The sequence below is a fragment of the Silurus meridionalis genome, chromosome 1 (genome assembly GCF_014805685.1).
Source record: "Silurus meridionalis isolate SWU-2019-XX chromosome 1, ASM1480568v1, whole genome shotgun sequence".
Classification (NCBI taxonomy): Eukaryota; Metazoa; Chordata; class Actinopteri; order Siluriformes; family Siluridae; genus Silurus; species Silurus meridionalis.
Window position 1 is genome coordinate 10,918,016 of NC_060884.1, and position 19,542 is coordinate 10,937,557.

Genomic DNA, 19,542 nt, shown 5'->3' on the forward strand with positions numbered 1-19,542 from the left:
CTCATGTTAGATTTCAAATGGTCTTTATATATAGTAGCCTCATACAGTATATGACTGCTATTGTTGGCAGCTATCATACATGAAAAAGATGCTAAGTTTTTTTTTTTTTTATCATCAGTTTTTCAGTCAACAAGGAGCAAATTGTTTACCAATATAAAGGCTTTAATACTGCTGACTAGACCGGATCACAAACCTCTTGTCATTCTAAGAGACCTGGTTTTCTTTTTTTTGTGATAAAAGAGTTTGTGATAGCTTTGTATTGCTGTCAGTGTTCCTTTGATTAACAGGTCTGAGGCAGCTGCACACTGAACATGGGACAGCTGCTGTGAGAAGAAATGTGTATTGGTACAATTTAGACTAATTCTACACTAATTCATTTGCCAAATGTCAAATGTTATATACAAGCCAAAATAGTAATATAAAAATATCGAACAAACTTACAAAACCCACTTTTTATTTTTATTTTTTATCAATCCGCCCTCATTCCTGCAGTTCACAAAGGTTTTCTCATGCTACTGATTTGACCAATGACTCACAGCTGACAAAAGCATGGATGAGTTATATCTCTGTCAAAGCTGGCAGGGACATAAAACAACTATATATTTCATTATCAATTTCATGCTTGGCTTAGTCATATTTTTTCGGCTGCTTTCCTGAGCCAGGATTTAGACAAAAAAAGAAGGGGATATGTTTTTGGTTTATGGAATTGTACCTTTGACCATCAATGTTCCTGTGCTGCTGGCCACACCGAACAGGTTTTGTGCCACGCATGTGTATCTACCTGCATCTGACTCACTCACATTGGTAATCCGCAGGGTGCCATCATCTGAGATTGTCCTTCTGTTGAAAAAATAAAGATAATGGATGAATCATCCTCTCTTTTATAAGGGCTTTAAAAAAGTTGTACTGAGACAGCTTCTGTAACAAAACATAAAACTCTAGTCCCCAAACATAAGATACTCTAAAGCTCATAATGCAAAAAAAAAAAAAAAAGTTCAAGTGTCAAACTTCACTGGCAGACTACAGCAGTGTAAACCTCAGCTTTGTAAAGTAATACTGTTTGATCCATACTGATATCAGTTTGACACTGTGCTCATTTTACTCTATAAACAAAAAAAAAAAATACTTTTAGAACCTTGTGATAATATGTGCAAATGTCTAGTATATGATGTGGTGCTAACGAACAGACAAGATGAACTGACAGCTTTCTGGCCTCATTTCACAATTAATAATGTCAATCAAAGCAAATCAAGCAGTGCAAACTCTGAAAAGGAAGAGGAACAATACAATCTTTCTAAAATATATCAAAGAAAAAAAATTAAATTAAATAAAAATAAACTTTAAAACTTTATGGCCCTCGGTGAAAAAGTGTTTGCCCCCCATGTTAAAGCTGTGGTTTATCACACCTGAGTTTAATTTCTCTAGCCACACCCAGGCCTGATTACTGCCACACCTGTTCGCAACCAAGAAGTCTCTTAAATAGGACCTGCCTGACAAAGTGAAGTAGACCAAAAGATCCTTAAAAGCTAGACATCATGCCAAGATCCAAAGAAATTCAGAATTGAATGAGAAAGAAAGTAATTGAGATCTATCAGTCTGGAAAAGGTTATAAAGCCATTTCTAAAGCTTTGGGACTCCAGCAAACCACAGTGAGAGCCATTCACAAATGGCAAAAACATGGAACAGTGGAGAGTTAAGGTCAGTGTTCATGACTCCACCATAAGAAAGAGACTGGGCAAAAATGGTCTGCATGGCAGAGTTCCAAGACAAAAAATGCTGCTGAGCAACATAAAGACTCTCAGTTTTGCCAGAAAACATCTTGATGATCCCCAAGACTTTTGGGAAAATACTCTGTGGACTGACAAGACAAAAGTTTAACTTTTTGGAAAGTGTGTGTCCCATTACATCTGGTGTAAAAGTAACACCGCATTTTAGAAAAAGAACATCATACCAACAGTAAAATATGATTGTGGAAGTGTGATGGTCTGGGGCTGTTTTGCTGCTTCAGGACCTGGAAGACTTGCTGTGATAAATGCAACCATGCATTCTGCTGTTTACCAATAAAATCCTGAAGGAGAATGTCTGGCCATCTGTTCATAAACTCAAGCTGAAGTGAACTTGGGTTCTGCAGCAGGACAATGATCCAAAACACACCAGCAAGTCCACCTCTGAATGGCTACAGAAAAACAAAATGAAGACGTTGGACTGGCCTAGTCAAACCTGACCTGATTCCTATTGAGAAGCTGTGGCATGACCTTGAAAAGGTGGTTTATGCTCGAAAACTCTTCAATGTGGCTGAATTACAACAATTCTTTATAGATGAGTGGACTTAAATTACTCCACAGTGCTGTAACATACTCATTGCAAGTTATCGCAAATGCTTGATTGCAGTTGTTGCTGCTAAGGGTGGCCCAACCAGTTATTAGTATATTATAAATAAATATATATATATATATATATATATATATATATATATATATATATATATATATATATATATATATAGACATACAATCAGCAAGAGTTCTAGTAGAAAAAATTAACAATTGATTACACACAATATATTATTCTTGATAATCAGCCATTATCTTTCATTCTTTTATTTACACTGCGCCATTCTAATGCAATAAAATGAGTCACTCTGAATCACGGTGTCTGAATCACGTGTGTAATCTGTGTGACGGCACAACTAGAAAGCTATAAAAGCATTTGCCGAGTGGACGGTGCTAGCTTTTGTTTGTTGATAAAGCGCTCTGTGTGTGTCTGTGTTGATGAGTATTGGTATTCAGTAACATATATAAAAAAAAAAGAAATAAAGAAAAGTTATAAAGGCAAGCAGCCTTTTAGGCTGTGTGTGGCTTGTCTGAAAGTGGAGCATGCTCGGTTGGCTCTCGAATGGGAGCCAGCTGCCCGCATTGCGACTATATGTCCATGCGGATGCTCTACTCCAGAGAGCTGTCTTTGAGGAGGGCGCTCATGCTCCTTGCTGTTCTCAACCCTGCTCATTTTTCGGAAGCACGCTTTAAGCGGTTTCTTCCCCCTGTGAGAAGAGTGCCCCTAAGCAAGCTGGACGAATGCTTTCTGCAACCTAAGTCACTATCTTCACACCAGGGTCTGCCTTTTTTCCCCAGACCTGCACACTCAGTAGACCAGGTCATGGAATAACCCTTATTTGGGTCGGTTGAAATGCTCTAGGTTAAAACGGCTTGCTATCTCTTCCTGGGTGCTGCATTGTCCCTTAAGGCCCTGGTCCTGCCCCATATCATGGCCATGTTTAAGGCTTATCAGGCCGACTGTCTGCCCGAGCTAGATGCGAAAGTGCATACAGGCAGTAATGGGGTCCTTAAGGGGGTCGTGTTACAGACCTGGTTCTCAGGGCCACAAAAGAGACCGCTATGGTCATCGACTGGTCTATGTCCACTCTGGTCCACAGAGAGACACCTCTGGCTCACCCAATCAGATTTGTTTGACACCCCTGTGGTGCTGACTGGCCTGTTCAGCAAAGTCGTAATTATGGTCATTGAAAAGTTCCAGAAGGCCAAGAAACATTCGGTGGCATTCCAGCAGTCCCTCCCTTTCCACACTAATTGGGCTGCTTAGCGTGCGCAGCCCCAGCCTAGCACAAGTGCTAGGCATCATGAAATTCGGAGACAGAGTGTCACCCGAGGCCCAAGGAACTTACGGATCTGAGGACCATCATCTTTAATAATAATGAGTGTATTCAGGCTGAACAACCACCATATAGAACACAAGCAGAGAAAAGATGATGATGATCAGGTGATCAGGAATGTTTCTGTTCTCAGTCATCTTAACATGTTTCTTGTTGCCTTCTGCCTTGCTTATTAGCTTTAAAGGCTAGCCTATGTCTGTGGTGTGGGGTAGCCAGGAAATTATACACCAGTGGTAGGTTAAAAAAGCCATGCAATGAGGCTGAAAACGGAAAACAATGAGAAGAAAAAAAATAGGTTATGTTACAGATAGATTACACCTAAAGCCTGGTTTGAAAATGTAGATAATATAAAGTACAGATATTTGTGTAAAATATGTAATGAGTGAAAGTAAAATGTTGTCCAAAAAAATAAATTAGGAAGTAAAGTACTGATAATAGAAAAATCTAATTAAGTATAGTAATGAATAATTTGTTACTTCCCATCTCTGACAACATTCCCTATACATCCGGGGACAAAGAATATCAGTTGCTGAAGTTTTGTGAGAGGAAAGTTGTCCTATTTGTGTCTAATACAAGATTCTTATTGCTCAACAGTCCTGGGTCTTCTTTGTCATTTTATTTTTTGTTTTGATTCACCAGATGTTTTTATGAAATGTATTTTGAATCTTGGAATCTTCTACTATAAAATCATGGTGTTGCAATTAATGCAGTATGCGGTTAACATTATTGCTAAAATATGCAGGGCCTTCCCTGGAAAAAAGATGTTATCTTATGTGGTACTGAGCCAATGACAACGAGGCAGTCCCCCTGAGTAAGGCCACCGTGAAGAACATCGACAGGAAACTAATGCCACTCTTCAGCTGTGTGAGAAACCCAAAGGACCCACTAACCAATCAAGGTACATCTTTGGTATCAAAGTAAAAGTTTAGTCAGTTCTTTGTCGACTGTTGCAGGTGAAATGCTTCAGGACATTGGCCTACCACCCACAAACAGAGAAACTCATGAAACGATTCAACCAGACGTTGAAAAAAATGCTCCGACAAGTTGAGGATGAGGAAGGGAAAATTTAGAACCTCCTCCTTCCCTACGACCTCTTTGCAATAAGGGAAACACCACAAGCATCAACAGGGCTCACACCATTTAAACTCCTGTTCAGAAGGAGACCTCAAGGACTGCTGGACGTAGCCAAAGAGGCATCGGAAGAACATCCATCCCCATATCGGTCTATGATCGAATATGCACAGGAGATGCAGGATTGCATAGATAAAGACGTCGAACAGCAGCATACATATAACCACCCAGCAAAGCCAAGGGAGTTTCAACCAGGGTGCTACTTCTGCTTCCAAATACAACCTGTAAGTTTCTATCCTGCTGGCAAGGCCTGTACAAGGTCCTCAAGAAAATCGGCCCAGTGAACTATTGCCTGCAGCAGCTGGGTACAACAAACACTCAAATATATCACGTTAATGTGTTAAAAATATTGATAAGACAAATCCTGCTGTGTCAGTGTTTTTTCACCTCAAACACAGATCCGGCAGGGTGTAGCTTGGTCCAAAGGGGAGAGGATCTAACACCCAGGCAACGGCAGGACTTAACAGAGCTGGTCGATCAATTTGCGAACGTCTTATTGACAGTGCGGGGTCAGACCCACCTAGTGCAACACAAAATAAAGTCTTTGCTGAGGGTGGTGGAGTGCCAACATCCAAATAAGGTTCCAAATGCCCGTTGTCGCACGGGACAGAATAATCAAGCAGTCTGCCAGCCTCTGGTCGGCTGACCATCATTGTTGTGCCGAAGCTAAACGGGAGCCTCAGATTATGTAACATCTTCCACAAGCTCAACCAGGTCTCCGAGTTTGACAGCTACCCACTTCCTAAAATAGACGACCTCGTAAACCTCCTGGGAAGAACCAGGTTCATCTCTACTTTGGACCCAACAAAAGGATACTGGCAGTTAGCCCTGTCCCTGGAAATCAAAACCTAAAATGGCATTTGGCACCGCCAGTGGACACTGGGCTAAGGACTCAAGCACCTGGAAAGACAATCATTTAAACACGACTGTCAGAGAGGTGCTGAATGGACAGCGCCACTCCAGCACCCGTGTTGTGGAAAGCCCCAGAGCACATAGCATGTTGGTGAGACGGGGAAATCAGACTCGGCTGGAACCTAATAAGGAGAGCAGCGGCTCCTTACCATCTTTGAGCAAAGAAGAGCCTATAGAAGGGACCGCTAGTTTGAACTATGTCAAAACTAGCGGTCCCTACGGTCCCAAGGAGCTGCCTCGGACCAGCGGCAGAGAGTTTGGCAGAAGTGTTCCATTTTGCCTTAGTCAATTGTAACTAAACTCTAGTCCAGAGAATTTGCGTTTTTAACACATTACTTTTTTTTTTTTTGCATGATTTATGGAGGGCACAGCAAACTGATTTGTTCACAGACACTGATTTCTGGACCCAGTACAGTGATTCCCATAACAAAATCATACCTGTTTTAAATGCAGTGCTGTCTGAGGGCACAAAGATCACATTCCAAGCATCAAATGATGTCTTCACAATTTGATGTTGAAAATAATTCCAGATTGTTTTTGTAGACAGTTTTTGCAGATTGGTGAACCCCTCTCCATCTTAATTTATGAGATACTCTGCTTAATTTTTCTTTTTTTGATTTTATATACACTTACTTGTGTAGCTTTTTTTTACCCCATCCTAACTTTTTTAAAATGTTGAATAAAATATGGGTTCATAAGATTTGCACATTCTTGCATTCCGATTTTATTTACAGTTTACACAGTGTCCCAGATCTTTTGGTTTTAGGGTGATGGCTAGATAAATCCTGTCAACGCATTTAAAACAAATTACTAACAATATAAACCATGGGCCTGTCTGTGTGTGCACTTTCTTGGCCATTTTTTGAAAGCATGGAAACAAAACAGAGCTAAATAAAATGTTCCATATTGTTTATAGTATTTATCAGAAAACTAGTACTGTACAGAAAACCATCATCAGAACATTTCCCAAACAAAATTTTACATCAAAGTAATTCACATGTTCCTTTTACCTGTCTTTTTATTTTCTAGAAGTTATATATTTAGTCAACTGTAGTAACACTCTCTCCATGTCAGTTTGGCAAAAACTGCTAATTAATTATACAGTTATTATGGTAGAGTCTGGCAAAAAAGTTCCTCTTTCTGTTATATCAAGTAAAAATAAGAAGATTCTAGAATATCTTAACTTAGACAGCTTGCATTAATTATAATATTAGAGGCTTAAAATCCCTCTCCCTGAAAATATTTAAATTCACCAGCTCATAATTTAATGCTGTAGTTGCCAAAGCAAATTATCAAAGTGGTCTGTTGGTTATGCTCTTGCCAGTTGGCTAAATGAAAACACAGCTCGAAAGTGTCCTTTGTGGTTTGACTTTCGTCTTGATATGATCCGTTACTAATATCCATATCAGTATCAGTATTGGAGAGTACCAAAAACATGTGCCCATATTTGTACTCAGTCTGGGATAGAAAAAAGTATTGATGTACTGGGAAGTGCATATTAAATAACCTTTTGTGCCACAGTGATGTTAAATTGCACAAATAGCTATGAGTTCAACATATTGGATTTAATTAAAATACATTTGCATGTAGATATCATCAAGGTCTTAATAAAACAAAACTTTGCAAAAGTTCTCCTAGATTAATTGTTTTTAATAATGAGACAAAGCAGTGAACTGCATCTTCAATTAAGACCAAGATTTCAGACAGAATAAACCACTGCTGGAAAGACTTAATATGTCCATTTAGGTGCACACACACCCACCCTCTGCTGCTGGATTTTAAGTCTTCCTTTAACAAGGCAAGGCTGCTAAAACCACATGGCTTCTTACGGTCACCCTCCATTTGCTGAGGGCAATCTAAGAACAATCTAACTTGGCTTAACATCTCTGAACGGGAAAAACCTTTATGTCTGTCCAGCCTTGTTTTCTTGGCGTGAGTGTGTACTTCCCAGAAGAAGATCTGTTGCATTGCTATTTTTAGATAATCTGAGAGCTAGCTTTTGGCTTACTGATATGATATACTAGCCATACAGATAAATCCTGTATTAGCTTGTTTAACTGCTGCACAAGTTAATTACACTCATTAAAAATAGCATGTAAAAATAGCAAGTTATTTTTTAGCACCATTTTGCAGTAGACAAAACAAAAGCCTGACATCATAATCCATGATAAGACACATTAGGGGGAGGCTACCTAGTTGTCAAAAAATAAAAAAAATAAAATAAAATAATTTATACTTTTTTTTTAACTCAGAGCAGCCCCAGTAAATATGTGTAGGCTATAATTACAAACCATATATTAACCCACATTCGCACATTTCATAATACTATGTTGTGTGAAAGACAACATTGTTAGTTTCAAATACTGTTTCATTACTGACAATACATAATCTAAAGCTACCTTTAGCCTTTCTGCTTTAAACAGATGTCTTGTTTTTTGTCAAACTGTTCATGAATAACTTGGCTAATTCCAAATAAACTGCCTTAATTTATTTTTAATACCCAAAAGACTCAGACAAGGACCTCAAATCATTTTTGCCACATGCAATTAAAATAGGAAAGAGTTTTTATATTCTGAACAGGGAAGAAAAATTGCAACAAGCACATTTTTTTTCTACCTGCATAACAGCAGCAACAATTATGGCATTAGCTGCACTCTTTAAACCAATGTTATTTCTGTGCTGAATATGTTCAGAAATAGAACTGAAGAATGCATCTCAATGATCAAACTGGATATGGATGGATTTTTCTTAAATGTGATATTCATACATATTATATTAATATACAGTATATACACACAGTTCTAAACATTGACTCGGATTTTGGATATGTTTGCCTCAGATACATTGGCTGAGCTGTACAGCATGTTTTTCCCCATTTCCTTATTACTTTGATGTTTAGCATGGGCATGATTGGCATAATTGGCAATTTTCAACATGCACATGTGATTACAAAGACATTGACAAGAATATTTTAATAAATAAAGCCTATTGCTCTTACAGTATGTAAAATATTATCAATGATGAGATGAAAATGTTGGTAGCTATCTAACCAGCTAACTGTGATTTGATCAAATTCAAACTTGTATAAGAAGCAGACATTTTTTACCTTTTGAAATGTTTGAAAAATTAGTAAAATTTAGAAAGAAAATCTTCAGAGCAAAAAATAATGAATCACTTATCATCTTACAGCTGTAAGGGATGACAAGTCAGATTAAAGTTGCTTGTGAATAGGATGAATAAAAGGTGTATGGAGGCCAGAAAGATAAAGTGAGAAAGGAAAGTGCTGACTCACTTACGCTGCTAATTACGACCTATATTAACTGGAGAAAAAAAAAAAGGCATTGAACATTGTGTACAAGAGGCTGTGCGTACTACAAAGAGAAAGTAGCACCACAATAATTTAAATGTGTTTGCAGAAGTATCCTTCAAACTATTTAATAAATGACAAACAAACAAATAAAAAATATCACATTAAGACATGTTACCAGTGGAATAGCCTATACAGCAATCTTAGTTTTCCAGGCTTAAGATACTGCAAAGGCATTTGGTAACTGAAACTAAGAACTAAAAATAGTACAAATGCATTTGGGGTTGACCAACCATGATCATCCATGTTGAGATTTTTAATTACTAATACAGAAAAAAAAAACAAAAAACATATTGAACAGTAGCACAAACATACATAAATTAGGTTAGCCTTGCCTTCTGTTCAACTCAATCAAACAGCAAAGCAGAGAAAGTCACAAAGAAATCAAACTTTCTATAAAATTAATATTTATTTACCACAGCTCAGAGCACAGGCATGGCATTGAAGATGTTTCTGCTCTGATTTATTGACCAAAATCAAACGCTGGGTGACTGACCTCAGAGGGCAATGAGTTGGCAAAAATAGAGGATGGGAGGAGAATATAGATGGAAAAAAAAGAGAGAAATATCTGCTTACCGAAAAGAAAACTTCTGGCCACATTCATATTCTCATCGAGTCATTCGCTCAGCTTTGTAATCATTTTCCTCCCTACTTTTCTGCAGCTGAGCCGCCTCATATGGAATATGAGAGCTAATCGATGCTAGCGCTTGCAAGTGCAGAGAGTTACGGAAAAAAAGGGCTGTGGGGAATGGGGCGAGGCGCATTGATTCAGAGCCGAAGTCAACTGCATGAGACTGGGAAGGATGGCCACTTCCTTAATCACTTCTTTAAGCTTAACCATAACTTCTTTAACTGGAACACATTGTCTGCAATGATCATGTAGACATGTGCACAGGCACAAGGCCAAAACACAGTTGTATGTTCAACTACTGAGATATATATATATATATATTGCTCTGATTACAACACATCTCATTTATATCTTACTATATATTATAAACCTCTCCACTGTATTTCTTTTTTGTTTTAAAAGAACATACAATAAAATGTTTTGAGCTGAAGTTTAACAAAACTGTGTTTTTGTTTCACTTTCAGCGGATGTGTTTCTTTAGATGCCTCATTCAGTCCAGACACGCTTAACTGGCATGGTTAAAGCACTACTGTACTGCCAAAGTACAGAAATACTTTAATGTACTGACAATGTAACATATTTAAGAATAATAAAAACCTCCAACCACTCCCCCTTTTTTTCTCCAATATAATCTCCGGGTCTGCCCCTACTTTGTTTCTCTCTCTCTATCTTTCCCTCTCTGTATTTGTGAGGGTGCATAAGGATCACTTTACTGGCATGGCAGTGTAGTATAGCAGTAGCAGCATTACTAACACATATAATTGACATATCGGAACATATTCAGAAGTAATACAATTCTCTCTCTCTCTCTCTCTCTCTCTCTCGCTCTCTCTCTCTCTCTCTCTTTCTCTCTCTGTCAGATCAATTCTGGATAGATTTGATTGCTCTCTCTCTCTCTCTCTCTCTCTCTCTCTCTCATCAATCATCATCACTTTACTGGTATGACTAGTATGGCCAAAGCAGTTCACATATTGACATAGACATATTCAGAAGTAGTAAAACTCTTTGTCCTGCGATCTCTCTCTCTCTCTCTCTCTCTCTCTCTCTCTCTCTCTCCCATATCTCTCCAGCTCTCTCTTACCCTCACATCCAGTAATCACTCGGCTCCTCTGGGGCTTGCAGACAGCAGCAGTGAGTCATAGAGGCAGCATTCCCGCTAGTGTGGATAGACCCGCCATGGCCGTCTCTTCATCCCCATCTATTACTGGAGATCATGCGCTTCTCCTGCCACCTGTCCTAACACTTTTCTCTCTCTCTCTCTCTCTCTCTCTCTCTCTCTCTCTCTCTCTCTCTCTCACTTCTGTCCTGATACAGTCATGCTAGACTGTCTGGCCTATGCAAACCCCACGGGCCAGAGACAGCACTCCCAGTGAATTAATTAGTGTGCCATTAAGCATGCAGTCTTCTGTGAAAATGCCATCAGGAAAAAAAATACAGTACTATAGTGTCTACCAAACAACATCTGTCCATGGACAAGTGCTTATATCACCAATTCTGTATTAATTAAGACACCAGTAACCTCTGGGGTGGTGAAAGTAAAGAGCAAAGGTATGTATAAACAAGGTTGATCAATACAGTACATGATCATAGGCATCTCACAGGCAAAGCATATGTCCCTCTTGTCCCTCTTAGAGGCAGATGTAGAGGACCGAGGGGTATGGAGACGGATGGTCCGCTGTGGTGACCTCTAATGGGAGCAGCCGAAAGAAGATTAAGAAGAAGAGGCCTACATCTTGGGGAGTGATGCGGACTGCATTGAAATGTGAATTTAATGGCTGAATTGGCCTAAAGTCTTAAGCATACCTTCTCTGCATACTTGGTCAGTAATCCCTACCTCTCACTGTTTTTCAGAAGCTTGCCTTCTTTCCTCCATGAGAAGGAGGCCTTGGGGGATGCATGTGGCCGGCATTCAATGATGACTTCACCTCCTCTTTGAGCAAGTGTGGACTTCTTAACTGGACCTTTAGAAAAGTCTGGAGGAGAAGCTTTATAAAAAAGCAAAAGTGTTTTTTTATTTGCTGTCTGTTCTAGGTAATATCTTAGTTTGTGTTTTTATGTTACAATGTCAGAATATATTTAGCCTTCTTATGATGCTCAGATAAAAAAAAAGTCACTCACCTAAAACTTTGAGTTCAGCACTGGCATGAATGACACCATGCTCATTCTCAGCCAAACACTGATACATCCCTGAATCCTGTTGGGTAACTTTAGAGAGCATGAACTTGCCTCCATTAATAAGGATTCTGTCCTAAGGACAAAATTACACCATCAACAGTGACTACAATGTGATAATACAAACTATATTGTTCAAAAGATTCTAACTAAGGAAGGTAAGGCAACTGACAGTTTTAGCATAATACCATGCATTTTTATTAGTTTATCTTTTGAATAATATCCATATAACTTGAAGAATGCTAATGTGTATAATGCACCAAATTAACACCAATATTTGATAATTAATATATCTTTATTTTTAAACAGGTTCACCTGGCATGCACATAACTGAGAGGAGTTTGGAAGGCATAGCAAATGAAATTTCTCACCTCTGACACCATGGTCTGTCCGTTCTTAAGCCATTTGTACACAGACTGGGGTTTCCCATTAGCCCTGCATTCCCAGTGCAAATCGGCATCGATGGCCACGTAGGCATCATGCAGTGTCTGGGCCCAATGCAGATGTTCCAAATCTACAGTCAAGAGCAGAGCAGACAACTTCTGTTCCAACAATCAAAATGATTAAAACAATACTCTTTCCACTTTTTTTCTTTATCCCTTTTACAATCATCCCTTTTTGTCCCTGACCATTGATTTTGTAGGGAAAAACTGCATGTCAGCTTAAAAATAGCTCAGTACTCCATAAACCACCAAACAGTGGGGTTAATTGTTACACATTAATTCTAGATTAACCTGTCTTTATGAGCAGTATGAGCAAAATTGCTTTTCACCACCAATCTAAAGACTGATGCTTCAGCCATTTTAATTAGCCTGGCTTGGCCAACCAGCATTAAGTCATTTTCATCTGCAGATTATTCATTATTCAGTAGTGGTTACCATGCTGCCCAGTTTCTGACATACAATTAAAGAATCTTGTATTGATTTCACTGTTGAAAAGGTAAAAGAGCTACTAAGCGTCATATTAAATAGATGAGATTTAGTAATACGTTTTTTGTAGAATTGACTTGAAGATTATTTAGAGCACTCACGGCATAAATGTAGTTTGGCATTTCTCTTGCTGAATGCACACAAAATGCATTCAATTTACAGCGGTCATATGTGGTTTTCTTTACATTATTAACTATTTGTAAGTTGTAGTTACCATTAAATATAAGATGTCCTTTTGCAACGCTACGGCCTCTGGTGTTCTCTGCCACACATTCATAAAAGCCAGCATCCTCAGGCCGGAAATAAGGGATCTCCAGGACGCCATTTGATTGATTGATTTTCATCTTTCCAGGAAAAGGGCTTCTGTCTGCTCTTCTCCAAGAGATAGAAGGTACTGGACTGTGCCAAAGAACAGGCCATGTTAGTACTAATGCAGTTTATTTAGAGAAACACATATAGAAATGTAGAAATGTTAACCTTTATTCTCTTTCATAAAGTTTTTCTGTTGCTAAAAATCTTTAATTAGAAAAATGTCCATAGAACCTTCTTCCAGTTATTTACTACCCAATTCTTGATTTATCTTGCCTTTGACCTTGTTTGTTACATAAGCAGAAAAATTATATTTTTATTGCGCCGCGCTGATTGTGCCACACACATTCTGCTGGCATTTTCTATGCGACCGCTCCACTCCCGGAGAGCACTCCTTGGAGGGGTGCTCTCACTCCTCGAGGTTAAAAATAACTAAATAAATAAAATAAAATAAAATAAATGATAATAATAATAATAATAATAATAATAATAATAATAATAATAATCTGGTTCTTCCTTTTAGCTATGCTGCCATAGCGAGTCTTGCCGGAGTCCAAACTGCACAGCGACATTAACTTTCATACAACAATAAGGACACATAATAATCCATATCCTTCTCTTCCAGTCACCCCTCTTTTCTCTCTCTCTCTCTCTATCTCTCTCGTTCGAGTTAAACATGCTCCTCTACGGATCTTCCCACTTCGTCCAGGCTTGCCCCTGGATAGTGTTCTCTTTGTTTGGAGGCCACTCTGTGCAGCTGGGGACAGTTTCTCATCAACACCTTTGGTGGTTCCATTAAAATTTCATAGTAAGAACGGGAGCTTTGAGGATAGATTTGGACAGTAGTTAATGTCAACAGTCTGCTACACTGACTCAGGAATACAGTTTGCTTCTGAATACCATCACTGTACCCCGCAACATTGTATTTCGGCAATAAATTGACATTCGGTGCAACCCAGATGAGGATAGGTTCCCTCTTGAGTCTGGTTGCTCTCAAGGTTTCTTCCTTATGTCATCGCAGGGAGTTTTTTCCTTGCCACAGTCGCCAACAGCTTGCTCATCGGGGACAAACTTACACTTTTAAAGAACATATTAATTTTTTATCACCACATTATCTGTGTAAAGCTGCTTGAAGACAATGTTTATTGTTAAAAGCGCTATACAAATAAAAATACATTGAATTGAATTGATGCTATCACATCATCTTATGAGTCCTCTGGTCTCCCCGCTCCCTTCGTGGTCAGAGCTCACTCCTCACGGAATGTGGCTGCCTCAAAATTTTGGTCCTCTGGAGTTTAGCCTCCAAGACATATGTAACCACTCGTGGCCCTTCAGTCTTCCTCTAGCTATGTTTGACAGGCACACACTAGGCAGGGACTAGTTTTACATTTACATTTGCGGCATTTAGCAGACGCCCTTATCCAGAGCGACATACAAAAGTGCTTTCAGTCTCTAGCAATGAATAAATCTACACGGTACGCAAGATTACAAACTTAATATAAATAGAACTCTTGAATTCTACAAAGCAAACTTGGAAAGTGCTAATTTAGGTGTTTCAGGAAGAGGTAGGTCTTCAATCGTCGCTTGAAGAAAGTCAGGGACTCCGCTGTACGAACATCTAGGGGAAGTTCGTTCCACCACCTCGGTGCCAGAACAGAGAAGAGCCTTGAAGTATACTTGCCTCTCATTCTAAAAGAAGGAGGTACCAGTCACGCAGTGCTGGAGGATCTCAGACAACGTGGTGCAGTGTGAGATGTGATGAGGTCTCTGAGGTACGATGGCGTTGGTCCATTTTTGGCCTTGTAGGCAACCATTAGTGTTTTGAATCTGATACGTGCAGCTACTGGAAGCCAGTAAAGGGAGCACAGCAGTGGGGTGGTGTGGGAGAACTTGGGCAGATTGAACACAAGTCGTGCAGTTGCGTTTTGGATCATTTGCAGTGGATGAATAGCATCCAGGGGAAGACCTGCCAGTAGAGAGTTGCAGTAGTCGAGTCTTGAAATGACAAGAGACTGAACAAGCACCTGGGCAGCCTGTGTGGACAGAAATGGTCGAATCCTTCGGATGTTGTAGAGAAGACTGGACAGTCTTGGCGTGATTGGACACTCGTTCCCAAAGCGTTTAGACGCAGCTTGATTTCCTGAAAGGGAACGTCTCTAGGTTACGTATGTAACCCTTGTTCCCTGAGGGAACGAGAAGCTGTGTCTCTGTGCCACAACTTCGGCGTCCCTGCAGCACTTCCTTCTCCCTTACAGATGCTGGCCCTGCTCACTCTGTATGCGTTTTATACTTCCTAGTCTACACAAGAAGTACACAGATTATTTTAGAGCATGAACACTCGGGCGCATTCCCGAAGCGTTTCGACTCAGTGTCTCGTTTTTCTCAGGGAACTAGGGTTACATACGTAACCTAGAGACGTTTGTATTTAAGTAAATCAGTGTTCATTTATTCAATGATAGAGACTCAAAGCACTTTTGCATGTCACTCTGGATAATGGTGTCTGCTAAATGCTGTAAATGTGTATGTAAATGTAAAGTTGATTGCGCATGGCACCATGTTTCTCGAAAACACAGCATATTAGCACAAACACCTAATGGTAACTGTAAAACACTGGTGGATAGGTGAGAATTTAATCTTGTTTTTTCAGCCACAGGACCTGGGCAACTCGCAGTCATTGATGTGACCATGAACTGCTCTGTATACCAAGGTAAATTCAAATGCAAGGCCAATCGTCTGTCAGCTAAACTTTGGCTAAATCAGGCCATGCAACAGGACAATGATCCTAACAACACCAGAGAATCAACATCATCACTGAAAATAGAATGAAGATGTTGCAATGGCCCAGTCAAAGTCCCAACCTCAACTAAACTTAAATGCTGTGGCAGGGCCTTAAAAGAGCTTTGCATAAACAAATGCCCATTTGACAAGTATTGTTTTCATAACATCACAAGCTTTTTGGCAAAAATCTTATTAAAAAATTAAACCATAAATGTTTTCTCCAGCAAATCTTAAAGCTTTGTTGGCCACAAAGTCTAATTTATAATTCACCTTGCTTAATCAAACTAAATGCTTTTTCTTCTGCCATATCCAGTCTGGGCAGGTCATAAACTGACTGGTCAATCTTATGGGTCAACGCTTGTTCCCAACTGGTCCATATACCCTGCTGTCGCATCACCAAAATCCTGCAGGCACAAACTTTCTCTACAACTGCTCATTTGTCTTCCTAACTCAAATGAATTAACTGACTTCTCTCTATCCCTCTATTGCAGTATAGCAGTCATTGAGTGTTACCCAATTTAGGGTGCAGACCGTTGACGCCCTGGTTCACATTTTTCCAGAATATCTGCTCTCTCCCCAGCTGTCACCACACCACTCTAACCTAACCTGATTGAACTTGTTTTATTATACACATTACAATAGGCTATGTTATATAAAAATAGCAGAATCTGATTTTTTTAGTTGACGTTTTATATTCCTGATTTGTTTTGTTCAGGTGGAAAGGCAAGTGCTAATGTAAAAGCAGTGATCCATATAGTATTACAAATCATATAGTTCATACACTATTTAACTTTTCTACTCTGGCAACCTCAGAACCATATACAACAAATAAATAATTTGCTTAATGTGAATGGATTACCTGGAAAATCAATTTAGGCACATATGTAGCCTACTCTCTGACTAAGCTTAATTGTTATAATCAGAATGAAAAATTTACCATTTGGAATTACAGCCTTTATTTAAGTTGGTACGCCATAATTGGGAATATATAAGCTGGTGCACCAGATTGGTGATACTGATAAAAGCAAGGTTAAACTGATCAATATGACTTAAATGTAATGTCAAAATATAATATTATTTGTATGTTTGTGGTTATGTTTGAGTTAGGCATATCTTGGACTTCTTTATTTAGTTCTAATCCTGAATAGACATTCATTATATTGGCCTATTACCAATAATAGGCCCTCTTATCATATAACTCATCATTAATTAGAAAATTGAAAACACTGATAAAATAAATAATTGACAAGGTTATGGTTAGATTATTCTGTTCTGTTATTATTATTATGATTGTCATCATAAGACAATGTGCAATATTATATATGTATTATATATTGTAAATATTACATATTTTGCCTATATAAAACAAAGTATGGACTTTGGGATAGATTTAGAATTTTGGCATTATGCTATTTTGTAATACAGACCCAGAAAACATTTCATCAGAAAGATTTTGGACAGCTCCTCACCCACTCATTTCATTCCAACTATTAGTCACAATACCTTCATATAACAAAGTATACTAAATTCCACTATATCTACTATTTTGTGTATTTTAATTGTACGTGGAGGTAATTTTATTCTGAAATGCAACTGAAGTTTGTGAGAGTAACTGTTGCAAAAAAAAAGTAATAGTGGGCCTTTTTTTAAGTATTATATTTTTAAAGTAAAAAGATAGTTTGGTGTTACAATTGGCCATGTAATTAAGAGCAAAATAATATCTATATATACAGTACAGACCAAAAGTTTGGACACACCTTCTCATTCAAAGAGTTTTCTTTATTTTCATGACTATGAAAATTGTAGAGTCCCAGTGAAGGCATCAAGAGCTATAGAAGGAGAGTGATGGGGTGCTGCGCCAGATGACCTGGCCTCCACAGTCACCGGACCTGAACCCAATCGAGATGGTTTAGGGGTGAGCTGGACCGCAGAGTGAAGGCAAAAGGGCCAACAAGTGCCAAGCATCTCTCGGGGAACTCCTTCAAGACTGTTGGAAGACCATTTCAGGTGACTACCTCTTGAAGCTCATTAAGAGAATGCCAAGAGTGTGCAAAGCAGTAATCAAAGCAAAAGGTGGCTACTTTGAAGAACCTAGAATATGACATTTTTTAGTTGTTTCACACTTTTTTGTTATGTATATAATTCCATATATAATTCCACATGTGTTAATTCATAGTTTTGATGCCTTCAGTGTGAATCTACAATTTTCATAGTCATGAAAATAAAGAAAACTCTTTGAATGAGAAGGTGTGTCCAAACTTTTGGTCTGTACTGTATATGTAAGTACCAGCTAGCTTGTGTTAGATTTTTATTCACGTTTAGGTTAGTCCCTATGTGAGTCCTTACATAGTACTCTATTCAATTATGAACATTTGCTCTATTACAATTTTATTTCTAACTGTATTGTTGTGTTATATTTTCAAAGATCCAGAGCATGCATACAGTCATGTAGTGAAGCTAATACAGATATGTATGATAAACCTTCATTTATACCCCTTTATACTCGTACATAAGTTCTTAAAAAACAGTCCCCTTTCAGGAACTCGAGCTGTCTACACTCTGAATCACATGTGTAATCTGTCCAATGGAATCGTGGTGTCACCGGCGGGGTGACGTCATGACCAGAAAGCTATGAAAGCACATGAAGTAAAGCCGGTGCTAGCTTCTGATTGTTCATTAAGCGCTCTATGTGTGCGTGTTTTCCCCTTACAGGTTTTTAAAGACAGCCCGTGAGTCGCTTGCTTGGAAGTGGAGCGTGTTAGTTCGGTTTCCGAGAGAGCTGGCTGCGTACATTCTGTGCATATTGGCGCTCAGTCTGTGCATATTCTAACCCAGCCATTGGGGCTGCACAAGCCAGTGCACTTTTAGTGCCAGTCCCTAGCACGGATAAATGGGAAGGGTTGCATTAGGAGGGGCATCCAGCGTAAAACATGTGCCAAATCAAATATGCGGATCACGAAAGAGAAATTCATACCGGATCGGTCAAGGCCCAGGTTTTGTTAGCCAACAGGGTACCGGTGGAAATTGGGCTACTGTTGGCCGAAGGATTTGAAAGAGAGGAGGAAGACGTCCACACAGACAGCAGGGAAAAAAGAAATGTAGGAGGTTAGGGTGGGTACTTTAAATGTTGGTACTATGACCGGTAAAGGGAGAGAGATAGCTGATATGATGGAGAGGAAAAAGGTAGATATGTTGTGTGTTCAGGAGACCAAGTGGAAAGGGAGTAAGGCCAGGAACATTGGAGGTGGTTTTAAACTGTTCTTTCATGGTGTGGATGGAAAGAGAAATGGTGTAGGTGTGATTCTGAAGGAAGAGTACAGTAAGAGTGTAGTGGAGGTGAAGAGGATTTCTGATAGGGTGATGAACATGAAGCTGGAAGTTGAAGGGGTGATGATAAATGTCATCAGTGCTTATGCTCTACAAGTGGGTTGTGAGAAGGAGAAGGAAAAATTCTGGAGTGAGTTAGATGAAGTGGTAGAAGGTGTACCTAGGAATGAAAGATTGGTGACAGGGGCAGATTTAAATGGGCATGTAGGTGAAGGGAACAGGGGTGATGAGGAGGTGATGGCTTTAAGGAGAGGAATGTGGAAGGGCAGATAATGGTAGATATTGCTGAAAAGATGGAAATGGCAGTGGTGAACAC

The 19,542-nt window shown here is 39.1% G+C and overlaps 1 protein-coding gene across 2 annotated transcripts in view; it reads right to left on the reverse strand.

The window, feature by feature from the left end:
- The window catches only part of LOC124390691 (contactin-4), a 149,462-nt gene that overhangs the window by 33,509 nt on the left and 96,411 nt on the right, over positions 1-19,542 (reverse strand). For both annotated transcript variants that reach the window (XM_046856711.1, XM_046856712.1), the window contains 5 exons: positions 13,027-13,211; positions 12,255-12,397; positions 11,830-11,959; positions 11,546-11,696; positions 713-840 (listed from right to left, as the gene is read on the reverse strand). In XM_046856711.1, the coding sequence (XP_046712667.1) occupies positions 713-840; positions 11,546-11,696; positions 11,830-11,959; positions 12,255-12,397; positions 13,027-13,211 (737 nt within the window). The remainder of the gene's footprint in view (positions 1-712; positions 841-11,545; positions 11,697-11,829; positions 11,960-12,254; positions 12,398-13,026; positions 13,212-19,542) is intronic.